At 39.3% G+C, this 23008-nt stretch overlaps 1 protein-coding gene across 5 annotated transcripts in view; it reads right to left on the reverse strand.

Annotated features, from left to right (window-relative positions):
* Window positions 1-23008, reverse strand: part of ptprfb (protein tyrosine phosphatase receptor type Fb) — a 201502-nt gene that overhangs the window by 49937 nt on the left and 128557 nt on the right. For 3 of the 5 annotated variants that reach the window (XM_053227630.1, XM_053227632.1, XM_053227629.1), the window contains 7 exons: window positions 21954-22147; window positions 17195-17221; window positions 12308-12425; window positions 9007-9585; window positions 8275-8372; window positions 6485-6741; window positions 371-452 (listed from right to left, as the gene is read on the reverse strand). In XM_053227630.1, coding sequence (XP_053083605.1) covers window positions 371-452; window positions 6485-6741; window positions 8275-8372; window positions 9007-9585; window positions 12308-12425; window positions 17195-17221; window positions 21954-22147 — 1355 coding nt within the window. The remainder of the gene's footprint in view (window positions 1-370; window positions 453-6484; window positions 6742-8274; window positions 8373-9006; window positions 9586-12307; window positions 12426-17194; window positions 17222-21953; window positions 22148-23008) is intronic. The other 2 variants (XM_053227633.1, XM_053227631.1) reach the window with 1 other exon arrangement.

Here is a 23008-nt window from a genome sequence, read left to right on the forward strand (position 1 = left end):
AACCTTTCTTTCCCACCTTTTCTATCTTCCCTCCTTTCCCTCCCTTTTTCACTTCTTTTGTCGCTCCTCCTCTCCCTTCTTTCTATTGTCTTTGTATTCTTTCCTTCCCCTTGCTCCCATTCTTCCCTCTCATATCTTCCATCATCCTTTTCTTCCTCCATTCCTCCCACTTTCTCCTTTCCTTTCTTCCTACACCTGTAACCTTTGCTAAATAAAAAATTTACTTTTCTCTTATTATTTGTACTTGCCTTTTACTTTCCTCCAGTTCTATTTATTTATTTAATTAATTAATTAATTTATGCGCACAGTGATTAATATTATTATTATTATTATTATTATTATTATTATTATTATTATTATTTGGACTCACCTCATCAAGCTCCATTTCATCCGGATTTTCCCACCTGCGTGATGATGTCAGCGATCCCGGCACGACCACGATGTAATACCAACTGCACACACACACACACACACACACACACACACACACAATCAGCCCACAGAGTCTCGTCCTGTAAATTTTGCTCTAAAAGTGGAATATCATCCATTATTCGCATGAAGCGGGAAAAAAAAAAAATCACTCTGATGCCTGATTTTCCGGTAATGAGTTCATCACATTAATCACCTTCAGACAGGTGATAAGAGTTCAGAGATCAGGGAAAGGAAAGAGAAGAAAGGAGGAAAATTTGAAAAAAAAAAAGAAAAAAAAAAGAAAAAGTAAGGAACTACGAATGTGACAAGAATCAGAAGAAATGGTTGTGGAAGGAAAGCAGGAGAAATTAACAGGATGGAAGGGGGGGGGGGGGGGGGGGGGGGAGAAAAAAGACAAGGAAAGCAAAACCAAAGTCTAAAAAGAGGGAAAGAATGGAGAGAAAACTAAAAAAGGTATAAGGTCAAGGAATGAAAGACGAGAAGAAGCGATGAAGGAAGGCAGAAGGAAAAAAAAGATGTGGAATGTGTAATTAAAAGCGAGAAAGAAGGAATTAAAAAAAGGAAAGATGGATGAGAGGAAGAAGGATGAAAAGGGGGAGAAAGAAAAAAGAGAGGAAGCGTATAAGGAGGGGGTGTGCTGAAGGAAGGAAGGAAGCAAAGAAAGAAAGAAAGAAAGAAAGAATTTCTTGTCTTTCGTTCCTTAACCTGTCATTTTCCACACACAGAGCAGAGTAAAGATTATTGCTCCAGAATTTTTTTTTTGCTCTCGTTTATAAAAGCCTAAAGTTTTCTCCTGAGGGTCGATCACGGAAAAACGATTCGGTCACGGAAATCAAAGCGGCAGGACGTCTGAGAGAAATGACGTTTTCTCTGCAGGAGCAAAACACTGAAGTGACTCAAAATATACAGAGAGAGCGAGAGAGAGAGAGAGAGAGAGAGAGAGAGAGAGAGCGAGAGAGAGAGAGAGAGAGAGAGAGAGAAAGGGACTGACACAGAGGGAGAAAAGAAAGGAAGGAATAGAATTGGGGAGCAAAAGGAAAGAGATAGAAAAGTAAACTGGGAGAGTAGAAAGAGAAGAAGGGATGAGTAAAAGTGGATAAATGGCATCTGTTAAAAAAAAAAAGGGAGAGACAGATAAAGGAGAAAAAACTTTCTTGGTAACTTTAGTTAGCGATAATCTCCTGTGATATCTTTAGCTGGCGATGATCTCCTGTGGTAACTTTAGTTAGCGGTAATCTCCGGTGATAACTTTAGCTAGCGATAATCTCCTGTGGTAACTTTAGCTAGCGATAATCTCCTGTGGTAACTTTAGCTAGCGATAATCTCCTGTGGTAACTTTAGTTAGAGATAATCTCCTGTGGTAACTTTAGTTAGAGATAATCTTCTGTGGTAACTTTAGTTAGAGATAATTTCCTGTGGTAACTTTAGTTAGAGATAATCTCCTGTGGTAACTTTAGTTAGAGATAATCTCCTGTGGTAACTTTAGTTAGAGATAATCTCCTGTGGTAACTTTAGTTAGAGATAATCTCCTGTGGTAACTTTAGCTAGCGATAATCTCCTGTGGTAACTTTAGCTGGCGATGATCTCCTGTGGTAACTTTAGTTAGCGGTAATCTCCGGTGATAACTTTAGCTAGCGATAATCTCCTGTGGTAACTTTAGCTAGCGATAATCTCCTGTGGTAACTTTAGCTAGCGATAATCTCCTGTGGTAACTTTAGCTGGCGATAATCTCCTGTGGTAACTTTAGTTAGAGATAATCTCCTGTGGTAACTTTAGTTAGAGATAATCTCCTGTGGTAACTTTAGTTAGAGATAATTTCCTGTGGTAACTTTAGTTAGAGATAATCTCCTGTGGTAACTTTAGTTAGAGATAATCTCCTGTGGTAACTTTAGTTAGAGATAATCTCCTGTGGTAACTTTAGCTAGCGATAATCTCCTGTGGTAACTTTAGCTGGCGATGATCTCCTGTGGTAACTTTAGTTAGCGGTAATCTCCGGTGATAACTTTAGCTAGCGATAATCTCCTGTGGTAACTTTAGCTAGCGATAATCTCCTGTGGTAACTTTAGCTGGCGATAATTTCCTGTGGTAACTTTAGTTAGAGATAATCTCCTGTGGTAACTTTAGTTAGAGATAATCTCCTGTGGTAACTTTAGTTAGAGATAATCTCCTGTGGTAACTTTAGTTAGAGATAATTTCCTGTGGTAACTTTAGTTAGAGATAATCTCCTGTGGTAACTTTAGTTAGAGATAATCTCCTGTGGTAACTTTAGCTAGCGATAATCTCCTGTGGTAACTTTAGCTGGCGATGATCTCCTGTGGTAACTTTAGTTAGCGGTAATCTCCGGTGATAACTTTAGCTAGCGATAATCTCCTGTGGTAACTTTAGCTAGCGATAATCTCCTGTGGTAACTTTAGCTGGCGATAATCTCCTGTGGTAACTTTAGCTAGCGCTAATCTCCTGTGGTAACTTTAGCTGGCGATGATCTCCTGTGGTAACTTTAGTTAGCGATGATCTCCTGTGGTAACTTTAGTTAGAGATAATCTCCTGTGGTAACTTTAGTTAGAGATAATCTCCTGTGGTAACTTTAGCTAGCGATAATCTCCTGTGGTAACTTTAGTTAGCGATAATCTCCTGTGGTAACTTTAGTTAGGGATGATCTCCTGTGGTAACTTTAGTTAGAGATAATCTCCTGTGGTAACTTTAGTTAGAGATAATCTCCTGTGGTAACTTTATTTAGCGGTAATCTCCGGTGATAACTTTAGCTAGCGATAATCTCCTGTGGTAACTTTAGCTGGCGATAATCTCCTGTGGTAACTTTAGCTGGCGATAATTTCCTGTGGTAACTTTAGTTAGAGATAATCTCCTGTGGTAACTTTAGTTAGAGATAATCTCCTGTGGTAACTTTAGTTAGAGATAATTTCCTGTGGTAACTTTAGTTAGAGATAATCTCCTGTGGTAACTTTAGCTAGCGATAATCTCCTGTGGTAACTTTAGCTGGCGATAATCTCCTGTGGTAACTTTAGCTAGCGCTAATCTCCTGTGGTAACTTTAGCTAGCGATAATCTCCTGTGGTAACTTTAGCTGGCGATAATCTCCTGTGGTAACTTTAGCTAGCGATAATCTCCTGTGGTAACTTTAGCTGGCGATAATCTCCTGTGGTAACTTTAGCTAGCGCTAATCTCCTGTGGTAACTTTAGCTGGCGATGATCTCCTGTGGTAACTTTAGTTGGCGATGATCTCCTGTGGTAACTTTAGTTAGAGATAATCTCCTGTGGTAACTTTAGTTAGAGATAATCTCCTGTGGTAACTTTAGCTAGCGATAATCTCCTGTGGTAACTTTAGTTAGCGATAATCTCCTGTGGTAACTTTAGTTAGGGATGATCTCCTGTGGTAACTTTAGCTGGCGATAATCTCCTGTGGTAACTTTAGCTGGCGATAATCTCCTGTGGTAACTTTAGCTAGCGCTAATCTCCTGTGGTAACTTTAGCTAGCGATAATCTCCTGTGGTAACTTTAGCTGGCGATAATCTCCTGTGGTAACTTTAGCTAGCGATAATCTCCTGTGGTAACTTTAGCTGGCGATAATCTCCTGTGGTAACTTTAGCTAGCGCTAATCTCCTGTGGTAACTTTAGCTGGCGATGATCTCCTGTGGTAACTTTAGTTAGCGATGATCTCCTGTGGTAACTTTAGTTAGAGATAATCTCCTGTGGTAACTTTAGTTAGAGATAATCTCCTGTGGTAACTTTAGCTAGCGATAATTTCCTGTGGTAACTTTAGCTAGCGATAATCTCCTGTGGTAACTTTAGCTAGCGATAATCTCCTGTGGTAACTTTAGCTGGCGATAATCTCCTGTGGTAACTTTAGCTAGCGATAATCTCCTGTGGTAACTTTAGCTAGCGATAATCTCCTGTGGTAACTTTAGCTGGCGATAATTTCCTGTGGTAACTTTAGTTAGAGATAATCTCCTGTGGTAACTTTAGTTAGAGATAATCTCCTGTGGTAACTTTAGTTAGCGATAATCTCCTGTGGTAACTTTAGCTTGCAAGCTAGCAAATGCCTCAAGCGGTAACATTAGTTATATATGACTAATCCAGTAATCTCCTCTGGTAACGTTAGCTAGCACAGCTTCAGCTAGGACCCAAAAAAAAAAACATGAACAGAGGAAGAAATTTAAAGAAAACAAAAAAAAGAAGAGAGGAAAAGGAAAAATGTTTAAAGTAAGTGAAAATTAAAAGAAAGTAGAAAGATAGATAAAAGATAGAGAGAAGAAGAGATGAAAAAAGACATACGGATGGTGAAAAAAAGAAATAAAAAAAAAAAAAGGAAAATATGGGCTGAGTGGCAGAAATAAAAAAGTGGAAGGGAAGAAAAGGAAAGAAATAACAGAAATGAGCAGAAAATGATAGAAAAGAAAGAAAACGAAAAAGAAGGAGAGTAAAGTAGAGAGCAAGAAAATACAGTCCGAGTGAAAGAGTGAAATAAAAAAGCAACAAAAGTAATAAATCAACTAAATAAATGGAACAGAGATGATAAGAGAATGATAGAAAGAGTGAAAGAGAAATAAAATATTTAAAAAAATTGAGACAGAGAGAAGAAAAGATTTAGGAGAAGTGACAGAATAGAAGGAAGAAAAATAGTGAAAGTGAAAGATTAAAAAATAAGGAGAGTAAAAGAGAAAAAGAAGGAGAGAGTAGAGGAAGAGAGAGAAAGTGAGTGCTGAGTTGGCAGATGTGTGTGTGAGAAGATGTGTGTGTGTGTGTGTGTGTGTGTGTGTGTTTCCTAAACTCCTTGCGTACTTCGTGAGGGTTTTATACGCATCTGGCAACCGCAGCCTTTCTGCCTGACTGATCTCAGACTTTATTTTGGACGGGAACTCGGTTTATACGACGGATTTAACGATCCGAACGAAGGAAAAGCGTCAGTAACAGGACGGGAGATAAACACGAGCGGTGTGTGAACGTTCCAGACGCGTGTTTTTGATGGCGAGAGCTGATGGAGAATAAATGAGAAAATCTTACAATAAATACATTTTAAACCAAAGATCAAAAGTGTGTCGTTTGGTGACTCACCAACAAGAACGAATTAAAACAAACTAAAAAAAAAAAAAAGTCTGAAATTAATTTTAGAGGTTTCTAGTGGTTCCTAATGGTTGTGATGTGTTTCTAGTGGTCTATAATGGTAGTTGGAGCCTAATCGTTCCTTTTTTTATTTTGTTGTTAATCATCTACACATGAAAGAAGGTTCTGATGGTATTTAATATTTACCAGAAAACCCCTAATGGAAACCATTAAACCTATTAAGATCCATTATGTGATGGAAACCATCAGAGATTTCCCCAATCATAATGTTTTTTCTTGTGCAGATGAGGTGACTTGAGATGAGCAACAATCTCCTGAGGTATATTTATCTAACAACAATCTCCCGAGGTAGCTTTAGCTAGCAATAATCCCCTGACGTAAATTTATCTAACAACAATCTCCTGAGGTAACTTTAGCAAGCAATAATCCCCTGATGTAAATTTAGCTAGCAATAACCTCCTGTGGTAGCTTTAGCTAGCAATAATCCCCTGAGGTAACTTTACCTAGCAATAACCTCCTGTGGTAAATTTATCTATCAACAATCTTTCGTAGTGACTTTAGCTAGCAATAATCACCTGAGATAAATTTAACTAGCAATAACCTCCAGTGGTAGCTTTAGCTAGCAACAACCTCCTGTGGTAAATTTAGCTAGAAATAATCTCCTGAGGTAACTTTAGCTAGCAACAACCTCCTGTGGTAACTTTAGCTAGCAATAATCCCCTGAGGTAACTTTAGCTAGCAATAACCTCCTGTGGTAAATTTATCTAACAACATTCTTTTGTAGTGACTTTAGCTAGCAACAATCTTTTGTAGTGACTTTAGCTAGCAATAATTTCCTGTGGTAAATTTAGCTAGCAATAATCTCCTGTGGTAAATTTAGCTAGCAATAACCTCCTGAGGTAACTTTAGCTAGCGTGTAGCGAGAACATTCTCCACAGGAACCCATCGTCAGTTCTCTGTGTGCTGTGCCTGACCTGATCGGTGCTGTAGTCGCCACTTTGGGAAGGTTGATGGTGATTTTTCCTCCGTTGTTCTCGTCGGTTTTGAAGAGGACGGGTTTGGTTTTGAGGAGATCCGGCGCAGTTCGGATGGAGACCTGCTGCTGCAGTCCGCCGGCGCTGTTCCCTCGACTCATTAACACGAACGAGTAATTAGTGTCGGGCTTCAGGCCTGTGATCAGCTTCCTCTTCATGTTGCCCTGAACCTCCACGCTCTGCTGATTGTACAAAATCTACAGCGAGGGGAGACGAAGACGCGGCATTAATGTACACTTGTTTTTATTTACTGAAAATTCATAAAAGCTTTTTTTTTGTTTTTGTCATTTTTTAAAATATATAATTAAAAATCCTAAAAAGTGACTGAAAGCAAAAAATAATCATGGTTTTGAACGATCACAACAACAAACAAACAAAAACAAATAAATAAATAAAAATAATTTGTACTAATTTTAAATAATGAGTTCTCAACATTACTGATTAAAAATATATTATTATATGTTACATTTAATAAATTATGTATTTGAATCGGTTCTTAAGGAATAAAACATGCCGCATCATGCTGTTATAGGAAAATAATCAACAACAGGATGATGTCGTAAGCGGAGTTACTGCTACCATCCTAAAGCATTTTATTTTTATTCCTCTTATACCACAGCAATTTACTAACAATTCCAATTTTTTCATTATTAAAGAATAACGAGTACTTTTTATCTGTTTATTGTTACATATAACGTCCACAAAACAAGCTGTTCTTGAAGACAACAAAACGCAGATACTGAGAAACCGCAAAGCGTAACCTCCTCTGTCCTGAAGACGTCAGAAAACGTAAAGCTTTATCTCTGACCGATACAAAGCGCTGACACTGGAGACTCCTTCCATAAACGTTACATAAACATCTCCTTACAGAAAACATTTTAAAATCCGTTTAAGTGGCACGTCCGCCGTACAAGTCCCCCATGAATGCGCCGTTACTCTAGAAACGATAACGTATTAATTTAACGAGCGCATTAATATTAATAAAAACCTGTGATTTGCAGCTGCACTACTGTCAGAGCTGCTGTTACAGAAAATTAATCAACACCTTCTGAAGAATCAGATGCATTACTGGTCGCTTTTGGTACTTATTTGCGACATAAGCCTCGGAGCTCAAATGCAAAACTTAAGAAGCTTCAAGTAAAATAAAATAATAGACAGTCGCTAGACAAGATGGAAGAGGATTTTTCTGCACTAATGGGATTAGTGTAATGGACAGTGCAGTGATGAAGACATACAGTCTCTCCAAATGCATGCTAACCCTGACGGAAACATTTCCCAGATGTTTCTCGATGGAGTAATGCTGTGGCTTGTGGATTCCTTCAAACCCGAGTCAATTTGCAGAAAGAGCGCTTAAAAGCCTCGGACGTTTAGCGTTTGCCACCTAATTACCTTGATTAGAGAATCAGAGATGGAGTTTCCTATACAGGCTTTTAGTATTATATTATTTTTTTCTTTTCTTTTATGTCAGTCCATAAACGAATGCATTAGAAACACTCACTTGATTTGCAAAGTACTCTTGTAAGTCTAGAGTGCAAAATTCGCATAATTTTCCACTTTCCTTAATTTAATCAACCAAGGCGCCCTAGACTCCGCCTCCCAAACTTAGAAGTTGTTGTAAAGGAAAGATTCTGAGTGACACTGGCTTTCAGTACCTTTGTAGCACAAGTACAAAATTTAAAGAAAAAGGTAAACCCTACAAAAAATATCAACCATTTGCTAACTTTACGCACCTTAAAAAGCCCTTGAGACTTGAAGTTCTCTGGAAGCTCCCAGGTCAGAAGGACAGATGTCTTCATTACGGCTTTGACACCAAAACTCGTTGCGAAAGCTAGCAAAGTTTGAAAAAAAAGAAGAGAAGACAGAAACATAATTATGTTAAACTAGCTAAACTAGCTATTTATATTGAAATGTTCTTTTTTAATTGTATTTTTCCCAAAAAGAAGCTAGCTTTAACACAAAGTTAGAACTACTTTGAAGCTACTTTTAGGGAATTTCCATCACTGATCAGCAATTTTCACACACTGCCAGAACGAAGAGATAAAAACTTCCCTAAATGTCACAAAAGAAGCAAAACAATGGCTTTATTATCGGAGAATGAGATCGTCTAACATTAGCAGTAACGTCGAAAGATGATGACGTAACTGAAAATGGTGCAAACAAACGAATTAGCATTTTATCATGATGCAACAACAACAACAACAACAACAAAAAAGCTTGTACGCTTTGGCTACACACTTTAAAGTAATATAAAAAAGATTTATCAATATAATGTTCGAAAAGAAGCATTGTGTGTGCGCAAAACAGATTTCTGGTACTACCGTACTGCATGCACAAATGGTTCAGATTAAATGTGTGAAGCTCGGGAGAATTGCGGCGTTTTGTATTTGACTGGAGCCGAGTAAGATTTCAGGTTGATGAACTTTAACCAGTCCTTCGTAGGAATTCTTATCGCTAGAACTAACCTGGCGACGTGGCCATGGTCCTGCTCTGGATGCTGGGGCTCATGGGTCCGCCCCCCTTGGTGGTGAAAGCCTGGATGCGGATGTCGTAGGTGGTGTCAGGTCGGAGGTCATGCAGCGTCATGTGTGTGTCCGACGTACGATTGGTGCTGTTCTGCTGGCTGTTGATATCTCTGTAAACGACGACGTAATGAGTGATCCGTCCGTTCCGCTCCGCCGGGGCCGGTGGCGCCCATGTAAGCCGGGTGGTTGTGGTGGTCAGTCCCACCACGCTCAGGTTCAGCGGGAATCCGCTGGGAACTTCCTCCTGCGTGCTGATGTTCTTGACAAACTCTTCTCCGGTGCCTGCACGGTTCTTGGCGCTCAAGTGGAAGCTGTAGGTGGCGCCCTTGAAGAGACCCGTCGCCGTGTAGTGGTCATCCGTGCTCCCGAAGTTATGCACTGTGAACGATTCCTCATCCGCACGCTTGTAGCGTAGACGATAGCCAATCAGCTCGCCCGGCATGTCCTTCGGAGGCTGCCACTGGATGAGGGCGGTGTTGCCCACTGTGATGCTAATGAGCATGCTGGGCTTGCCAGGAACTGTAAGTGAGGAAATGGCAGAGAAGAAGAAATATGACTGAACAGAAGAATGTTTGGAGACTTGGTCCAAACCTTGGTCGCTTTAAAAGTATTAAAAGTAATCTAGGTTGAAAATTTCCATTCAATTTTCAGAGACATATAGTAATGTAATTGGATTAAGGTTTCAGGCCTTGCCTTTAGTCCTAGAGATCATTTTTATTCAGGTTCAGTGCTCTTCACGAGGGCTACATTTTATTGCTAAAGCTAAACATTTCCCATTAGCTGTTGCTTTGGCAGAAGCTAACCTTTCCACGGTCCCTGAAGAGTTTCCGACTTTGGTCTTCATTTAGTGTTCCAGCGTTTCAGAGACAGTATGTCTGACTTCATTTAAGCCCATTTTAATCCTGTTTAATACTTTATTGCTATCTGTCCTGGGGTCAACATGAAATTACGACCTAAAACGTCTGATTGTGGGTTCTCTGGGTGCTGTGGGGAAAACTGAAGAAGAAACACTGCTAAAGAGACGGTCATTAAGAATTAACTGCCTCACTATATGGACCAGTTAAGAGATTGGGATATTTAATGAGTTAAGACAGGTTTGAGTTAAACATTTCTCACATCTTCTGTTTGTTCCAGACTTCACCTCGATTTAGACGCCTGAAGCTTCAAAAGTGGCGAATTTATCAAGTCAGACTTCACAGACTATCCTTATATCATCACAGACTAATCACAGTATCAGTATCCTGCCTGAGCGCTTTGCTAACAGCCACTTACTTTGATAATTATTAGCGATATTAAATATATATTTAGCAGCTGAGAAAATGGTGGGTTCGTGTCTGGTTTTAATGACGAGTTCCGGCTCCATTTACAGCCTTATTGTTTCAGAGACACCGAGTCTGACGTCATTTAATACCACTTTAATACCACTCTTTGTTTAATTGCTAATCAAAGACCATTTGAATTCCATTCAGCAGCATGCCTCACTTCTTTTTTATGAGCACTTGGAAATGTTTTAGATTTTTTTTTTTTGCTCCACTTTTTTTCCCAGACACCCACCGTATCAGAGACTGGACGTCTGACTTCATTTAAGGTCATTTTAATACCATTTACAGTTTTATTAGACTTTATTAGGATCTCCATTAGCTGTTGCATTGGCGGAAGCTAATCTTCCTTTAGCTCCCTGAAGAGTTTCAGACTCGGGTTTCGATTTAAAGGCCTACTGTTTCAGAGACAGCGAGTCTGACTTCATTTAAGGCCATTTTAATCACATTTAGCGCTTTATTACTATTCTTCCTGGGGTCCATATATACAATTAAGACCTCAAATGTATCACGGTAGGCTCACTGGGGACTGTAGGGTGGAATAGGAGAAGAATTTACAAGAGTAACGCGTTAAGAAGTTCAAGCAGATGAATTTGATTTCCTCTCAGACTCTCATTGGCTGTCTCTCATCGCTCCTAGTTGCGGTTCATCGACAAGAAAATCAAACGTGCTTGAAAATATCGAAGTATAAGCCGTTGTTGCTAAGCAACCTTAGATTACTACTAACAGACTACACTGCGTAGAAAAATATAATATATGCAAATATTATTAATAGCAAATTGAAAACTGTATCATATGGTTTTTGCGTTCTCAAAACCTAACTTTATCGTGGTTGCCATGGATTCAGGCCCAAAAGTTTAATCCTGGATGGCGTGATTGTTGGGAACCGGGTGGAATTTGATTAAAAAACAACAACAACAACAACAACAACAACACCAGTAAAGACATTGTTATTAATGAACCGTTCCACTGCATGGACCACTGAGCTAACAGCACGTACCTGCTTTTTTTTTTTTTTTTTTTTTTAACATCCTGCGATGTCTAATTTTGGGTGTGTCATGTAGAAGCATCTTTTGAAGGTCTGACACTTTGGCTCCACCAAGCCTGACTTCATTTAAGACCATTTTTACTCAGATTCACAGCATGACTTACTGTTCTGAGTTTGTTTTTTACTGCCTTTTCGGGAAAACTCGAGAGCCACGGTACGTTGTTTATGGTGGAGATTTTTTTCAGAGGCCTGCTGTTACAGAGACTTCATATAAGACCACTTTAATACGTGGTTTAACAGCATGACTCATCCTTCTGAGACTTTATTTCTTCCAACGTTCCAGACCTTGGCTTTATTCAGAGGTCTGCTGTTTCAGAGACGAAGAGTCGGCCGTCAGTTAAGATCATTTTTATTATATTATTTAGGGCTTGATTATTTTATTGTGTTGTTAGGACCTGAAGCAAACGCCATTCTCATAAGCTTACGTCAAAACATTTACATGGGAAAAGGTACATCTTGTCTCTGTCAGAATTTCTAGCAATGAAAATCATATTTATATTTATATTTATATATATTATAGTTTTAGTACATATATATATATTTTTACTCTGGCAGTTTTAGGTCAAAATGTTCTGAACCTAATCTGTAATGTAAATAAAATATTTCAGGTTCATAAGAGAAATTTTTCATGTTTTTTTGTCATACAAACAAACAAAAAAACAAACAAATACAAAATAAAATAAAACAGAAAAAAGAAATTATTATTTTCTTAATTATTAGAAAAAGTGTATTTAGTTTTTAAATCTTTTTATAGTATTTTATTTTTTATTTTTAGTATTTTTATTTATTCCTGGTCAGAGAAACATAATTATTATTATTATTATTATTAATTGATTTATTTTTTATATTATTATTATTATTATTATTCTCGCACCTGCTCCTGTGGTTTTGATGACCTTGGCTTTGCTCCGCGCTCCGTCTCCTCTGGTGGTGTACGCCGCTACCGTAACCGAGTACGACGTCTCCGAGATCAGGCCAGAGATGATGGCTTCCTGTTAAACAAAAACCGCTTAAGCCCTGAATAACCCGGCACCCTGACCCTTCAACACATAGTACACACACACCCCATGGACAAACCACACACACATATACAAACAAACGCACCCCCTTGTCAACACACGCCCAGGTTTAAAACCATCAGACTTTTTGGACACTCAGCTCTGATGGCTCTAAAGGCTTCGAGAACACACACTTTCCACCATGGGAAGATTTTTTTTTTCCAAATCACACAGAGAGCAACCAGAGGAACCGGACCATTTGTGTCAGAGTTCTGTCAGAAACGTTTTCTTTAAGAGGACGCAGAATTCAAAATATTTCAATTTTTTGTTTTGTAGAATTTGTGTCTAACACAGCTGATTTATTCTGGAAATTCGTACAGCATTAGGAATAATAATTATAGTTATCGTGCAAAAAAGTACTAGTTTGTTTAAATGAAAAACAAATAAAAAAAAAAAACTGATTTTCTGTCGGAACTGAGGTTCTGGCTATTTTAGCTCAATAAGTCTGAAAGTTTGATTCTGAAAAATAACAAGGGAAATGGATGAAAAGTCACACAGCGCTGCTTCAGATCTCTGTTAGATGAGTTCGTTTAAAAAAAGTCCTGTAGTAACTTAACGCTAGCAAAATAACCTTCTGTCGTACCTTCAAGAACGCTTTGACACTCCCATTAGTTCTTCTCCGAGTCCGAATCAGAGTGATTCTTTTGATTCGTTTGCTGTTTGGTTTGGTTTCATACTGTATGTAATTAAACCAAAAATACGACAACGGAGAAAATAAACCTAACTTTAGCAAGTGTGTGTAGAAATCACAACAAATCACAAAAAGAACATCCACACAGTGCTAAATAAATGATTAGATTATATCAACTTCTAATTCGACTATTTAGAATTCAATAAACGTATTATAGTCTATAATATTATGACATTGAATTTAAAAAATGACTACATTAAAAACAAACAAAAAGCTTCCCTAGTTGTAACGGTTCTGTCGGCCATGTTTAATCTTGTCTTGTACTGTCTTTGTTTAAAGCTTTAAAGCTTCGACAAAATAGTTCACGACAACACTGATTTTTAAAAAACGTATAAAGAATAACTCTGAATATAAATCAGGGTAATGTGGAGACACTTTGAAGTGGCGATATATATTTAAATAAATCTCTTTGTTGCAACGTTTGTTCCTCATTTCGTCTCAGGGAGTTTTTCCTCGCCACGTCGCCTCTCGCTCGCTCATTAGGGATAAATTCATAAATTTTAAATTTATATCCTGAATTTATGTATTTCTATAAAGCTGCTTTGTGACAATGCTCATTGTTCAAAGCTCTATACAAATAAAACTGAATTGAATTGAATCTCTCGTCATTATCATTTTTAAACCGGATCATGAAGAAAAAGCGTGAAAATAACAAAAAAAAAAACCAAAAACTAATATTTCCAGAATATTTTGACTTTTTATTCAGCACTTCAACGCACAAACACTATTTTCTGAAACGTTTCACTTAAAAGATCAGTCAATTTCCGAATCAAATCAAAGCGTCCTCTTAAAAAAAAAACAAAAACCAAAACCAAAAACAAAACAACGCAGCTTATTTTTGATGAACAAACTCGTCCTCACCTTCTCATAAGGATGGAGTTTGATCAACGTGTCGGAAATGACCGAGTTAATTACAGCGTGACAGAACAATGACACACACGGCGGCTGGAACCGGCTGAACGCTGGAACTAAAGCAGCTCGGTGAAGAACAAACAGATCACACACAAGCGGCAGCATGAACGCAAACACACGCACACACACACGCACACACACACAGATGAATAATGAGAGATGGAGGTAAAGCACTGGGAACAGAGCACACCTGCTTTCTTTTTTTTTCATCACGTCTCTGCACAAGTTTAATGAGAGGTCGCGTACGGAGAAGATGAAACCACGGTTTCTCCTCTTTTTTTCCCCGGGAATTAATTACAGGAAAGAACTAATATCGTGAGCGGAGAACTTGAATAACCGTCGGTCTGAAGAATCGCTCGAGACAATCGTTTGGATTTGTGGCTTTACCTCATCAAGCCTCATCACACCTAATTTGCATAGAATTGAGAAAATCTCTGTTGAAATGTCGCTGAAATCGCGGCGCCGTGTTGCACGTACGTAGAAAATAAACGCCTGTTGCTTTGTCGCAAAAAAAAAGAAAAAGTTTTTTTGTTTGTTTGTTTAGTAACTGCAAATGGACTAGCGTATGATTTAAAAAAAAAGTAAATCTTTTTTAAAAGTCTCTTTTCAATGTTTTTTTTAAAGTAAAATAGTAGAAATGCCTTCAGTGAGAATCATATGATATGATATTTTTGTCAAATCGTTCTGCCGTAATTAAACCTACATCTAATCCACGTCTGCCATGTAAAGAGTGTTACGCTTCTTCTGTAACATCGTGTCGGTACTTTAATCGCGTCTGCGTTTATTATTGCTGAGAAACGCAGCTATCTGATCACTGTTAAAGTCCTAAAGTCTATCACAATGTAGTCGATAATCGATCAGCGCAGCTCGTGTAGCTAACGAGTAAAAAACAAGTAGCTACTGGTTTAAACTGTATAAACTGCGATGTATAAATCATATAAACTGCAGGTGTAAATCATTATGTCTTGGCTGATTGAAGAGGAAATTAAACACAGGTTTGAAATAAGAAAATTCCTCAGATTCACTGCCTGTCTCTGTGTGTGTGTGTGTGTGTGTGTGTGTGTGTGTGAGTGTGTGTGTGTGTGAGGGGTAAAAACAGGCCGGGTGCATTCACTCGGCGGTGCAGCGTACGGTCACACTTCATTAGCAGCCTCATTAAGCAGATGACACCCCGCTTTCGCAACATGGCTGACTGATGGAATAAATTAGGCGATCGAGGACGTGCATCATGTGACACTGGAACGGCGTCTACGATTGACGCGTCACTAAACGCGGCTGAACGTCAGGCTTTTGCTATAAATCCAGCATGTGATGTGAGACGGAGAGTTTCAGGATTTTAACTACACAGATGAAAAGCTTTACAAGTCGTGCCTCTTTGAGATACTGACGTTTACAGATACTGATGTTTCATTCGTTTTATCCACATTAGTATTAGCATTTCTGATAATCTGCTTTGAGTGATGTGCTGCTATCTTGGCCCCGCCCTCTTTTCTCCTCCGGCACCGAGTCTCAGCGCTAAGAGGATTTTCTACCAGAAGCTCAAATACTTCCAGAGGAGAAGAGAGACGAGTATGTCGTGTTCTGACCCAGCTTGTATTACATAACCACTAACACACACACACACACACACCATCTTTTCTGGACTACAAGGCGGGATTCGTCCTCTAGCATCTGCACCATCTTGTAGTCATGTACCGCAGAGTGACACAGCGCATTAACCTAATTATAATATTATATACTGGAGCTGAAGGGACTCGAACCCAGGTCCACATGTCCATAGTTTTGACTTAAATGAATTTCAGATATCTACAATGACTTTTTAGAAATCTAAATATTACACGCCTCTAAAACACGAATTTCTCCTAGTAAAAATTGAATTACTGATATCTGTAACTACAGTTTTACTAGTCAAAAGTAAATCGTAAATCAATGGCGATTTATGACTAGTCAAAATTGAATTATAGCTATCTTTGATATAAATTCTGACTATTAAAATTAAAATTCTTACTGCTAAAAAATATATTTATAACTTTTTACGCTTCTACCATTAAAAGTTGAAATGGCTTGCTGTAATTTCTAGTACTAATGTCAGGTCTGTCAAAAAAATAGGCTGATTAAAATACAATTAAAAAAAAACTATCTAAGTTATATATATATATATAGCTGTCTGGGGCATTTTGTTTGCTACAAAAAAAGAAAAAGAAAAAAAAGAAAGACAAATTGTCAGTAAAATATTTAATATTTTTTTCTTTAACATTTCATAAATCTCCTCATATTCGTTCACTAACAAGACTTACTTTTTCACTGCCATTTTGTCCTCAAATATTTTTCATGCTTGTTCCTCAACTTGTGACCTGATCGGTTAAAAAAAGTACTCGATGTTAATAAAAAAAAATAAAAGATTAAGCAGTTCTTTCATTTTAAATTATAAAAGTATTACAAAAAATTATAAGAAAAAAAAATTGATCAACGTGTGAAAAATCTAGTCTAAAGAACTGTTGAGTAAAATTATTTCTAATGAGTATTTTTTCTTTAACACAAGTTAAGTACGTATTGATTTCACGTTTGATATCCAAGCTACTCGTTTCAGGAATAAACAAAGCCAAAAGCTAAAGTTTGTCTGGTGAAAATTCTGGAAAGGACCCGGAAATGTGGAAAGACTTCGCTTCGGGTACTTTGTTCAACTTTAACCTAGCACGTTTAAGAAAATTATTCAGTAATATTATTAGATAAATATTATATAATCAGTTTTGTCTGACAATTTTAATTCCTGACTTTTTATATTAACACAAAAATTTTATACGTTTGCAGCTTTTTTAGTTACGGAATTCCAGAACCCATAAATGTCCATTTACTACAGTGTTTACGGCAGGCGTGCTAGTCCAGTAATTACAGTAATGTAAGCGCACACACTTGAACCGTTGACCCCGCCCTAACGGAGAGGTGTGTTAGTTCCCAGTCAGAGGCAAAAAGAGGAAACACGCCCCACACACACACACACACACACACACACACACACACACACACATGCACACAAGGAAGCAAGAACACACAGCGTGTCCCGACGCCGCACACCCTGGCTCACACTCAGGTTACTCACATATTCGGTGGTGTCCTCAATGTTCCACTGAGCAGAGAAGCGACACACACACACACACACACACACACACGGGAGGGAAGGGAGGAGGGAGAACGAGTGAATAAAGGGCACTACTGATGGAAGGAAAAAAAAAAAGCATGGCTACTTTTCAATCGGTACTACTACTGATGAAAAGTGAGAATTAATGATGAGAATGATGACATGCACAGAGAGAGAGAGAGAGAGAGAGAGAGAGGATGTAGAAATAACATCAGGTAATACATCATTATGCTTAAACTGCGAATGTTAGAGAAAGAGAGAGGGAATGTATACATTATACACACTCGGTGGCCATTTTATGACGTCTACGTTCCATATACATCATTCTGCAGGTGTAAACTGGATACTCTTCACCGCTGTAATCATCTCAGGGCTTTTATTCACAACATAGTACACTTAGTACTGTTTCTCTTTTCTCTTCTGTGATTATATACAGAGGACGGGTTCCTTTTCGAGTCTGCTTCCTCTGAAAGTTTCTTCCTCAGGGACTTTTTCCTCACCGCTGTCACCTCTGGTTTGTTCATTAGTGACTGTAATCTACACCCGGTTCTTCTGTAAAGCTGCTTTGTGATGATGCTATTAAAATTTCCCCAACCAGAGAACGTAAAAGCACCTTATTGACTTCCGCAAAGCATGTTTAGGCGATTAGTGCGTTTAAACATCATCCAGGCGGTTTGCGCTACTCGTTCTCGTACCCTGTACAAATCTTCTGTACAAATCGCAAACTAATTTTAATTTGAAAAAGCAATGTTTTATATTTTTTTATCATTTTTTTAAATAACTTTTCTTTGATAAACAGCAACGAACGTGAGCAAAATACAGTAAAATGTAAAGCGATAAGCAAATGCGATATTCTAGAATAAAGACTACGCAGAATCATCCTCTTCTCATGAATTTGAGTTCTCTCTCATCAATCCACTAACTGAAGTTAGATTACATTAGTTACTACTTTTTTTTGCCTATTTAATTAGATACCCGGTCGACCAAAACATTAGTCTGGGCAAGCAGTGAATGAATTTATGATTTGCCCATTCCTGCACTCGTACCTTAATATCGGCTCAACGCTGGCCTACTTCCACTGATTCAATAGGTAGAGGGGTGCCAATACTTTTGTGTGGCTCAACAAAATGGCTGCCGTGAGTAACTGCGCACCTACACAGTGGCGTGTATGGTACCGAGACGTGATAACGTGTCCACTGAGTGTGTACAGAGACAAGGGAAGATGGCATCATGAACAAGAACATCATGAGGAACCTTCATCACTTACCTGAGAACACAGTAACACAATAACTAACACACTGCAGTCGAATCGCAGTGACCCACAACGTACGTTATACTTAAACAGTTACACATACGCACTCCTGATGACCACCAGATATTAGTGTCATCATCTCTATGGCTTTCAGCCAATCAGAACACTCGGATTAGTGAAGAATGGGAAAATAAACACAGTTCTCAGTGATGGCCTCAAAGGCTCCTCTTTATACAATGCACTGCTTTGTTACTGTTTTATTTCACAATTTTACGACACACATGGAAATGAGGTAAGGCCTTTAAAGTCCTTTTAAAGAAGGTAAAACAAATAAACAAATAAATAAACAATAGTTTGAATCTGGACAGGGACTCCTGGTAGCTAAGGGGGTGGGGCCAGGTGGAGGTATGTAAGGAACCTAAGAGGGCGGGGCTAAAAGTATGAGAGCGGGGAATGGTGGATCGCATTAAAGAAATGAGGAGGCAGGGTCATGAAAATGTCTGTAAAAAAAATGAACAGGTGGCCCCAGAGAGGTAAGGGGGCGTGGCCAGGTAGAGAACATTAAAGAAGGGTGGGGCCAGGTGGATGGCGCTGAAGAGCTGAGGGGCGGGGCTACGTGTGTGGCTCTAGGGGACAAGGTATCAGAAAGCTGAAGAGGTGGAGCGCACTAAAGAGCTGAGTAGGCGGAGTCAGGTGAATGCCAGGTGAAAAAAGCTAGGTAAATCGCTCCAGAAATCTAAGGGGGCGGGGCCTGGGAGATCATATGGTGCCAGGTAGATCGCGCTAAAGACCTGAGGGGGCGGGGCTAGTTAGATTGTTCCAGAGGGCTGAGGGGACAGGTGGGTGGCTCCAAAATCCTGACAGGTGGACAGCATTAAAGAGGGGCGGAGACAGGTAGATGGCTCGAGAGATGTGAGGGGGCGGAGCTAAAATAATTTCTACAGTCTACAGCTACAAAAACACAGAAAATGTACAACACACATTACAGATTTAATAAAACATTAATCCAGGACGGACACACACATCCTGAACACCTACCTTCACACACACATTTGATCAGGACACACACTCCGAGCTCCGAATTTCACACACACATTTCATTTACTCTCAGAAGCGACACACACACACACACTTCACAAACTTTTTGCTCTGCGCTGAGGGAGAGCGAATCCTCTGCGAACCGAGAGCCCATTTTCTCAGCGCAAACCCCTGCGGTGTTACCCCGAGTGTGAAATCCCATTAACCCCTACACACTGTCGGCCCGGTGACACACACACACACACACACACACACACACACACACACACACAGCCAACGTGAATCGCACTAAATCAGAGCCAATACACCTCATGGAAAGGAAAGTGCTCGACGTCATTCACACTCCGAAGCTAAGACAAAGTGAAGCTCACTTCAGGGAGCAAAACTTAATCCCTACACCCTAACTAGTGCACAATTTTAGTGGCTGTTCAGGTATCATCAGTCATGAAATCCCACAATGCACTGCAAGAGGGGAACAAAATAACCATGATAGCCTATATAGTGAACAGGGCGTGTGGTTTGGGACACGCCCACAGTGCACTGGATAATGGTGAGCCTACGTAGTGTCCTACATAGTGAATAAAATGTAAATGGGACACGCCCACAGTGCACTAATGAAGGTGAGACTTTATAGGGAGTGTGGTTTGGGACACGCCCACAGTGCACTAACGAAGGTGAGACTTTATAGGGAGTGTGGTTTGGGACACGCCCACAGTGCACTAACGAAGGTGAGACTTTATAGGGAGTGTGGTTTGGGACACGCCCACAGTGCACTAACGAAGGTGAGACTTTATAGGGAGTGTGGTTTGGGACACGCCCACAGTGCACTAACGAAGTTGAGACTTTATAGGGAGTGTGGTTTGGGACACGCCCACAGTGCACTACTGAAGGTGAGACTTTATAGGGAGTGTGGATTGGGACACGGCCACAGTGCACTACTGAAGGTGAGACTTTATAGGGAGTGTGGTTTGGGACACGCCCACAGTGCAGTGATAATAGTGAGCCTACATAGGGTCTTACACAGTGAATACGACGTAATTAGGACACGCCCACAAGTGGTCTGATGATAGTGAGACGTTTGTAATGATGTTTAGACGCATGTCTATTGCGTAGTGTGAATTTCAGGGCTGAATTGAAATGTGGGACACACACACACACACACACACACACACACACACCTCTGAATGATGCAACTTCCAATGCAAAGAAAAAGCCTGAGGGTCTTTCCTTTGCTTGTTTTTCCCTTCACGGGGCAGAAGGGATGTTACATCCATAATGCAGCGCCTACAGCACTATACATATTGTATATTATAACCCACACACACACACACACACACACACACACACACACGCTCTATCTCTCTGTCACATCATTAACATACTAACAAAACAGACTGTGTATAAGAAAGCGATGGTCGTGTCGCTCTATCAGAGACGTTAAGATGGCGAGGTGGCCGGATCTGCTGCGTGTGTTCAGTCGTCCGCTAGGTTAAATTTAGCACTGGAACCAGGGCACTGTGTGTGTGTGTGTGTGTGTGTGTGTGTGTCTGTGTGTGTGTAGGCTCTAGGTCTGGCCTTGTTCAGAAAGAAAGCACATTTAAAACGCCCACATAAACAAATAACTACTACTACAGGGGAGAGAGATACAATATAATCTTCAGCTAAAAATGACTGCTGAAATAAATAAATAAATAAATAAATAAACAAATACACAGTGAATGTAGCACTAATGCTAATTTGTGGAATTTACTGATATGCACAAATCTTTTAATGCTTATTCTAACAGTTCAGCAACCAACTGACCTCTTAATCGCTAATAAATAAACCCGAGCGAACTCGTTAATAAAGCTAATAATAACACACCTCGTCTTCCGACACCTCGTCTTCCGACCAATCACAATCGAGCATTCAACAGCTGCTAATCTGATGCAGAGGAATGCTAATGTGCCAGTGCAGATAAATGAAAGATGTGTAGGTTATCCCCCATGTGTGAGAATTTCCTGACAGCTAAAAAAACCCAGAGTCTGATCTCCTGCTTTAAAATATTCATGAAAATCCAAATCCCTCTTAAGGATTACTGTCTTCCCTCCGCCTCGGCACACACTCGTTTCTTCAGGCTGTCAAAGAGTCAAAGTAACAATATATATATATATATATATATAACATTTATAAACAGTAACAAGGCAGTGCATATGTATTAAAGCCTGCAGAGAAAAAGGTCCTCGAAAAGGCCACCAATGTTTCGCTTCAGTAACAAAAACAAAAAAACAACACAAGCTGCAAGAAAAATGCAGAATCCTGGAGAAAATAATGTGATAATATGGCGATATTGGATGGCGATATCGGACGGCGCCCCCTGCTGGTGAAATATAACGAGTTATAAATTGATAACGATGATGATGATGATGATGATGATGATGTTGTTCTTACCTGGGCTTCAGGCAGCGCTACGTCCATGATGTTCGGATGCCCTCGTGGTTCTCCGTTCTCCAGCCGAGAGTAAATCACCTGATATCCTCGGATCTGACCGTGCTGTTTTCCCGAGAGCGGCGGCTTCCACGTCACACGGATAGCCGTCGAGTTTATAGCTTCAACCTCCAACTTACGAGGAGGAGCTCCAGGCACTGTGAATAGAATAGATGGATATATGCATATATTAGAGGAAAAAAAAGAAAGAAAAGAAACGTAACATATAGCTTAGCTTGTGACGAAACCTTGAGCTGCAGTAGGAAATTTTATCATCTACCTTTTTATTAAAGAAACTAGATACATTTAAAAAAACTAAATGAATCAAAGAAATGAATAAACAAACAAATAAATACCCCAGAGGTTAACAGAGAAAGAGAAACAGAGAAAGAAAAAAAGTAAAAATAATGTAGGCTTTGAAATCAAAAGGAAGAATTTCTGCAAGTACCATGTAGGGAGTAAAAACAAAATGCACCAGGGTAGCTACGTAAAATCAAAAATTTTGCGATACAAAAATCAATATTTAACATGAATATTAAAGAATGTATCTTGTCGGTGCCAGGCATTCAAAAAAGATTTTTAAAAAATACCATGTAAGTACCTTAGGGTGCCAGGTACTAAAGCATATTTTGTTGCTCAGGGTGGAGGAGGAAAAAAAACAAAAAAACAAAACAACGGCCTGACATGTCCCTTAGACGCACTAGGCACTTAAAATGAGAAATTTAGCATGTATCTCAGAAGCAAGGCACTAAAAAAAGGACAAAAATTAGCATGCACCTCAGGGCACCAATACTAAAGAGAAATTTATTATGTTGCTCAGCATCAAAGTAGCGTATATGTTTTAATGTTCCCTTAAGCCCACACACACACACACACACACACACACACACACACACACACACACACGCACACACACACACACACGCACACACGAATCTTAGTTGTTGTGTTTCTCGAGCAAACGGATACGCCTAGTTTCTTTTTCCCCAAAGCCTTTCTTCTTTTTTCTGCTCCGCGCT

The sequence above is a fragment of the Pangasianodon hypophthalmus genome, chromosome 21 (assembly GCF_027358585.1).
Source record: "Pangasianodon hypophthalmus isolate fPanHyp1 chromosome 21, fPanHyp1.pri, whole genome shotgun sequence".
Taxonomy (NCBI): domain Eukaryota; kingdom Metazoa; phylum Chordata; class Actinopteri; order Siluriformes; family Pangasiidae; genus Pangasianodon; species Pangasianodon hypophthalmus.